The sequence below is a fragment of the Notothenia coriiceps genome, unplaced genomic scaffold (genome assembly GCF_000735185.1).
Source record: "Notothenia coriiceps isolate Sejong01 unplaced genomic scaffold, NC01 NC01_scaffold00036395, whole genome shotgun sequence".
Classification (NCBI taxonomy): domain Eukaryota; kingdom Metazoa; phylum Chordata; class Actinopteri; order Perciformes; family Nototheniidae; genus Notothenia; species Notothenia coriiceps.
Genome location: NW_011369096.1, coordinates 891,983 through 899,601, shown reverse-complemented (window position 1 = coordinate 899,601; position 7,619 = coordinate 891,983). Strand labels below are relative to the sequence as shown.

General features: G+C 42.2%; 1 protein-coding gene across 1 annotated transcript in view; it reads left to right on the top strand.

The window, feature by feature from the left end:
* The first annotated feature begins 802 nt into the window (after positions 1-802).
* The window catches only part of LOC104963605 (striated muscle preferentially expressed protein kinase-like), a 24,197-nt gene continuing 17,380 nt past the window's right edge, over positions 803-7,619 (top strand). Inside the window, exons 1-13 of the mRNA XM_010792216.1 lie at positions 803-912; positions 998-1,166; positions 1,315-1,411; positions 1,738-1,938; positions 2,050-2,107; positions 2,228-2,305; positions 2,416-2,588; positions 2,669-2,695; positions 2,831-2,983; positions 3,474-3,516; positions 3,654-3,722; positions 3,834-6,516; positions 6,639-6,782. Of these exons, the coding sequence (XP_010790518.1) occupies positions 823-912; positions 998-1,166; positions 1,315-1,411; positions 1,738-1,938; positions 2,050-2,107; positions 2,228-2,305; positions 2,416-2,588; positions 2,669-2,695; positions 2,831-2,983; positions 3,474-3,516; positions 3,654-3,722; positions 3,834-6,516; positions 6,639-6,782 (3,985 nt within the window). The 5' untranslated portion in view covers positions 803-822. The remainder of the gene's footprint in view (positions 913-997; positions 1,167-1,314; positions 1,412-1,737; positions 1,939-2,049; positions 2,108-2,227; positions 2,306-2,415; positions 2,589-2,668; positions 2,696-2,830; positions 2,984-3,473; positions 3,517-3,653; positions 3,723-3,833; positions 6,517-6,638; positions 6,783-7,619) is intronic.

Sequence of the window (7,619 nt, the reverse complement as noted above, 5' to 3'; positions counted from 1 at the left end):
TTGTCTCTCATAGTTGAGGTATACCTAGGATGAAAATTACAGGCCTCTCTCATCTTTTTAAGTGGGAGAACTTGCACAATTGGTGGCTGACTAAATACTTTTTTGCCCCACTGTATATGACCTGCTCAATCACAATCACTCACACTGACCCTGAAAAGCATTTTGAGTTGCATACACTGTTGAAAAGATGAGATTTTAAAGCTTTCCAATGATATCGAAAAATATTGCACGTATCACGATGACTGTTTGCTGACAGTTCTTTGGCCAACTTTATTTTAAAAGAGGGCTCCAGGCTTGATATCATGAGGGGACTTTACCCCTTGCCCACCGGATTAGCTATGATTTTGAAATCTTTGTGAGTCTATAAAAAAAGCTTGTAAGCAGGCAGTGCCTCTCATAATGTTCAACAGTAAGCATCCATCGACCGGACATATCAATTAGGCTAACTCAATTCAACACAGCACACACCACCTTTTGTAATGCCGCTGCTGTTAAGTTTCTCCGTTTGCTTGTTGTAGTCCCTTTACAAGATTCAACGCTATATTTAATATCCAAATTTGATCAGACTGGGAGCTAATGGTGACCGATGAAGATGTCTTCCCTTTCTCTACAAGCAATACAACTTCTGAAAGCCAAGACTTTGTTTGTTTAGAATCAACCGAAAACCCAAAATGACAAACAGACGTTTTTGACATGAATCCATGCGACATCCAACTGATTTGAATACAGGGGCACAAATCTATCTATTTCTATAAATAAATAGAGCTAAATCTAACTTGGTATTGCAATGTATCCACAGCTCCACCAACATTTGAAACAATCATGGAGGACTTGGAGGTTTGTGCCGGGGAGACTCCGCGCTTTGCTGTGGTTGTGGAGGGCAAACCCGTTCCTGACATCCTCTGGCTCAAGGTTTTCATCCTTAAGTTTAATAGTGTTTACAGCAGAGTATAAATCTTTCAAGATCAAATCAATATGTACCGTTTTTTGCTTCCAGAATGATATCCTGCTGTCGGAGAGTTGTCATTACACATTTGTGTACGATGATAATGAGTGTTCCCTGGTGGTCCTGAACGCTCGCCCTGAAGACTCCGGGGTTTACACCTGCACCGCCAGGAACTTGGCGGGATCTGTGTCCTGTAAGGCCGAACTCACAATACATGAAGGTGAGAGGTCAATCTATCCGAGCCATACAAAAATCGAACAATCTTGACTGCATGGCTAACAAGCGTAGAAATGGAACAAACATGACCATTCTATCTTGTGATTCTTTGGAAGTCCCTTTGTTTAATGAAAACGTGCTTATTATTGCAGCTACACGTAAACAGGAGCCAAAGGATGACGAGGAGACGATTCGAAGGAAAATGCGCAGACTGACAGATAACTATGACATTCTCAAGGAAATTGGAAGGTAAGGCATTTTAAATCCCGTATTTTTGATTAAATATAATGCAAGAGAACCACTGTCTGTATTGGAACCATCTTAATAGAATGCTGGAAAGGGTTTTCCCTTCCTGTAGTGTGTTATATACGTTTCTGTGCCTTTAAAATGGTCTGCAAATGCGAAAAATCCCAAAGTTCCCTCTCCAACACACATAAAAGCATTGAAACACGTCACATCAGATACACAAATTACAAATACGAACCTGAAAATGTGCATGATAGGGCCCTTTCAATCCCTTCATCTAGCTATTTTGAACACATTTAAGTTAATTTGTTTCTTTTTCTTTTCTCCAGAGGTGCCTTTTCCTACGTGAAACGCGTGACCCAGAAGGTTGGCAAGATGGAGTATGCTGCAAAGTTTATCTCCACACGGGCCAAGAAGAAGGAGTCTGCTCGGAGAGAGATGAACCTGCTTTCCAAGCTGGACCACGAGAGAGTCCTTTACTTTCAGGACGCCTTTGAGAACAAGAATGCAGTCATTATCATCACTGAACTGTATCCTTATTTCAAGCTTTGTGCAAGATTAGCCTTGGAGAGTAAATACAAAAATATATAAAGCGCTTCTTCTAAAGTCACAGTAAGAAATACCTTAATAAATATATGAAGATGCCATGAGGAGATTCTTGACAGATTCACAAGGAAATCTATTGTAATGGAGTCTGATGTAAGTCCTGCATAGCAATCCTATACTAAATATTTCAATATCAATGTCATGACCAAATTTACATCATTGAATTATCTAATATACTGCTATACGGCTAAGTTTTCATTTTGTATCCACCAGGTACGCTCATGTATAAGACAAATGCTCGAGGGCATGGATTACCTTCATCATCAGAACATTATACACCTGGACATTAAGGTACATCCTCACTGTCCTTTGTCGTCCTGTCTGACTTTATATGTTAAGTGCACTGGAGCCCTTAATATTTGAGAAAATGTTATGAAATCCTTGTTTTATTCTTTCATCAGCCTGATAACATCCTCATGGCAGACTCCCAAAGCGATCAGATCCGAATTTGTGACTTTGGCAACGCACTGCAGGTCACACCCGACGAGGCTCAATACTGCAAATATGGCACGCCAGAATTTGTTGCGCCAGAAATTGTCAGTCAGACGCCTGTGTCAAAAGCAACAGACATCTGGTAGGATAGCTTTACTTCAACATTTTGCTTGTTTTATCTTAACACATTGCCTTTTTCTAATTTTATTTTTATTTTCCTAGGTCAATTGGAGTAATTGCATACCTGTCGTGAGTAAAATTGTTCTTATTCTGCATTCATTATTAAATGTATTACAGAATGATAATGATCAATGTCAGTTTTCGGCCTGTTCAGGACTACCCGTGGGCTTGTTATTAAATGCAAGCATTTTTTTCTGCTTTCAGTCTGACAGGAGTTTCTCCATTTGCTGGAGAGAATGATCGCAGCTCCGTGCTGAACATCAGGAACTATAACGTGGCTTTCGAGGAGAGCATGTTTGCTGACCTTTGCCGAGAGGCTAAAGGCTTCATCATAAAGCTGCTGGTAGCAGACAGGCTGTGAGTCACATCACTGGGTCTCTATGTCAAGATCTGTTCTTGTAAAATGATTGTGTAAAATATATCTATACATTCAAAAGTGTCATTCGGGACATTATAAAGAAAACCATTTAAATAACAATACTTTTGAAGTTTAATCTAATATACACAGGTTTTATTTTTTTGTTTTTTTAATTCTTTTACTTCTTTTACTCTGAATTTAAAAACGTATGTTTTGCTATAATTAATACTTTCTTTTAAATCAGTTTTACCAGCTCTGGAAGATGTCACAGCTTTCACCACATCTTGTTTCTTATGGATTGAATCCTAATAAATGGTTATATTAATGATTTATCTCTATATGAGATCCTTATTAAGAACATTTAGCATTCATATAGTCCATTATTATCTGCAACTTTCACATATTAATCCACTGGTGATATTCATTCAAGATAGCAAAAACTAATTTGCATAAAGTTGATGACTGAAATCTGCCATCATTTTCTTTCAGGAGACCTGATACTCAAGGATGTCTCAGACACCCCTGGTTCAAGGTAAGACAAGACCAGTGGTACTTCACTATTCAGCGTTAACAATACTTAACTCTTTCTCCAGTAACTACTTATTGACGATACTGAAAGGCCCCATTTCTACTTTTTTAAATCACATGAATTGTCTTTTGTTTATACAGATACTTAGCAAGGGGAAGGCCATAAGTACAGAGGCCCTGAGGAAGTTTGTATCTCGGAGAAAATGGCAGGTGAGAGATGTTTGTTGCTTATAGGATATTTCTATACTGCATTATACCTTGAATGCCTAGTATCATTCAATGGTCACATCTTTGAATGTTTTCTTACTTCCTCTCATACAGCGTTCACTCATCAGCTATAAATCAAAAATGGTCATGAGGTCCATACCTGAGCTGCTGAATGATTCCTCCAGCCATATCTCCATTGCAGTCCCCAGGAACCTCAAAGAAACTTCACCTATGCCATCTTCATCTTCAGATTCTAATGAAGACGTTGATAAACTGCCACTTATTCCAATGCCTCTTAACATGGAATTTTCTGGATCAAGGATGTCGCTGAATGACATCCAAACAAATGAGCAAGACACAGGGAAGCAGGATGGTACGAGTAAGTTGTCTGGGTCTCCTGTTCAAGGCCAGGAAGCAATGGAGTGTGACACTAAGGAAATGGATAAAGAAGGGGTTGAAATAACAGGTAAAGGTCGCCTGCGTAAAAGGTCACCAAAAGACAATGATAAAGGTTCCTCAGATGAAGAATCACCCGCTGAATTGCCTCAAAAGTCACAGGTGACTAGAAAACCCCTACGCAGGGGTTCGAGTATGGACTCTGACAAACCAGACAAACCAGAAGGTGGACGACGAAGAGGAGAGCTAAGACGTGGAGGCTCTGCCGACAGTGCATTGCTGCTAAAAATCACACCTGAGGAAGGAACTGGAGAAGGAATCCAAGAGGATGGAAGGAGAGTTCTCAAGAAAGCCGTCTCTATGGAGCTACCAAGGAGGAGCACCAGTCCAGGAACTGCCAATATGAGTCAAGAAGACTACGCTCTTAAACTGGAGATGATGAGACAGCGGCTGCTTCGTGGAGGCTCTGTAGACAAAAATATGAGTGGACTAAGAGGACCTCTGTTGGAAACATTAGGATCTTCAGATCGCTACTCTCGTACTGCACGTTTGGGCCCACCCCCGCTAATTAGAGCATCATCCAGCGATTCTGCAATGGAGGATGATCTAAAACCAAAAATCTTGCGCAAAACTGCTTCTTTCAGTCAGGGTGATTCAGAACCCATAGCTCTACACCGCCGGTTGGGAGCTCCCTTGGAGATTCCTTTGGCACAGGTGGAAGAGAGAAGGCTTAAGGAGGCTATATCTATGTCATCTCTCACTGAGCAAATCAAGCTAGACTCCCGTCCAGTGACTCCCAGGGATCCTTCGCCAAAGCCGCCAACACCAGACTCTGTTGTGCAGGAAATTCCAATCAAAGCGGAAAGCGAAGAATCTTTCATGGAGAAGGAGATAAAGCCTGATGACAACATGAATGAAAAGATGGAAGGGATGACCACAGATAGTAATTTTGATGAGAGATCGAGCACTAGTGGTTTCTCAGAGAAGGACATGAGCATATCAGAAGAAACAATGATTGAATCAGAGTACACGGGCCAGATAATTGCTACACCACCTGTTGTGGTTCAAAGCTCTACACTAGAAGAGAAAATGGAAGAAGAAGTAGTGAGAGAAGATGTGCAAGAAGAAAAAGAAGAGATGATGAAAGAAGAAGAAATAATTGTCGGCACTGTCAAAGGAAATGTTGAAGAAAAAAATATGCCTGCTCAATCTTCTGATATGATCATAACCACAAGCTCAGTTATAGTGAGACCAACACAGGAATATTCCCATCCATCGGCAATGGTTCTGCCTACTTATGTTAGATCCTCTGTTCCTGTAGTAACTCTTCCAAATGGAAGGACTTCAGCATATGCAAGCATTATGCAGACCATCATGGTCCCTGCTGTTCAGCCTTTAAATGACCAACCTTTAAGCCCCTCTACACCTGTTGTGGTTCCAGCCATTATGTCACCCTCAGTATCAAGTGTGCCCACATATTCACCAGCCGGCATGTCCTCTGCTTTACCTGGTCAACCAAAGCTAGCCATCATATCAACCACAGAGCACCCTGCTGTATTCTCCAGGGTAGCGTCACCAGAAATGATGACAAAAGAACCCACTCCACCAAGGACTACCACACATTCATCATCCCAACAAGAGACCCCAGCAGGAGTTGACTTTAAGGACATATCCTCTGAAGAGGTCTTTGAGGCCCGCTTCAAAAAACGCGAGTCTTCCCTGTCAAGAAGTCTAAAGTTTCTGTCACGGTCAAAGCATGAGGACAAATCACAAGCGATGTCATCGGACTCCGCAGAGTCCGGCGAAGAGATATATAGACCTGGGCCGATTGGTGCACCTTTGGAATTAGCACCGAGGAGACTTGAGGAGAAGTGTAAGTCAGTCCAGGACCTTCGTGAAGCTCAAAAGGACCAAGGCTTTATGAAAAGGCTCTCTATGCGCCTGAAGAGAGCGCCGTCAGCTGAACGCAAGGAGGAAGCGACCAAAGAAGAAGATTCTTCAAGACGTAGGCTTTCTTGGACTATCGGCAGAAGGGGGTCACAGGAAAAGAAGGAAGTGGAGATGGCGCACAAAGATAGTGAAGGTAATGTGTTGTCTGAACAAGATGATAAGGAGCTCAAGAAACCTAATGAATCACCGGTCCTGGCAATGCGCAGAAAGATTGAATCGACGGTGGCTGGGATTTCCACAAGAATTCGAAGCTTCTCAGAGGAAAGGAGAGCATCAGAGGACAAGGACCCCAAGAGGACGCCCATTTTTTCCATGCTTCGTCGTGCAACATCAGAAAGCCGAGCTCCGAAGGTTGCCAGTGTTCCTCAGAACCAGCTGGCAGCTCAGGCCAGTAATGGAGCATCTTCAGAGTCTCTAGACTCTATGGCCAGCCTGAAGTCAGAAACAAAGGGTATGAAGCAAACTAATACATCTTTATTCGGAAATGTATTCGTTTAACTAGAGGATTATCAATTGCACGTTCTTAAATACATGACGATTTCTATATGTTGTGTTCTTTTCGCTCAGCTGCAGAGGGTGAGCGTAGATCACGATGGGATCGTTGGGGCCTCACCAGAGGAAGGCGTGACAAGACGGTATCACAGCCCGACATACCAACAGCAATTTCCAGAGAAAATAGTTCCCTACGTTCGCGCCAGTACTCCAAACTGGCTTCCGGTAAGTTTCACAAGAGTGTGTATAAATATATTGTGATTGCTCTGGTCAAGGGTTGGGTAGCAAGCAGGGTAGAAATTTCACGGCGGCCATGACGGCCATGGCCGTCGTTGCCCCTCGGTCTGGCCGTTATGCCCCACAAATAATTGTACGTCCTACGGCCACCTTGGCCTTTGTGCCCCTCACATGGTTAACATCTCGAAGTTGCTTTAAAAGCGTCAGAGCAGTGGTCTGGTCTCTGAACTACATTATGCTGCGTTCCCACCGGTGAATATTCGCATTGCTCTAATCGCTGGAGTTTCACCGCAGCTGTCAACTGTGTTTACTCCTGTCATTCAAACAAGACTCGCTGGAGAGGGGTCGGGGCTTATATCCATGTAAATACTGTGGTAGAAATCAACTACTACAACATTAACATATTTTACAGTGATTTAATTGTAATACACGTTTCAAAATGATGCCGAAGTAACAAAATACTGATAACGATCAGTAAAAACCATGAATTAATGCTTTGACAAGTTTGCAGACAAGACGGCAGGCAAAAAACCCTTTTCAAATGCATGTTTTCTGAATGGAGATCGGATCGATCAGGCTAAACCTGTAGCTGCTCCGTCCAAACTCACAACAACGTCCTAAAGACAGAAATAATAAAATAAATAAATAAAGCAGTGAGAGTATTCACCATGACACAGACAGTCTGTGGTTTGTACATGTTTAACTTTTGTCCAGTTTCTGAACAGATATGAGGAGCTGTGAGCTCTGAGTGTGTGCTAACGGCTGATGTTTAGGGACATGTTGCGCTGTCGGGTGCTGACCAATCACGAAGCGTCATTTCTTGAC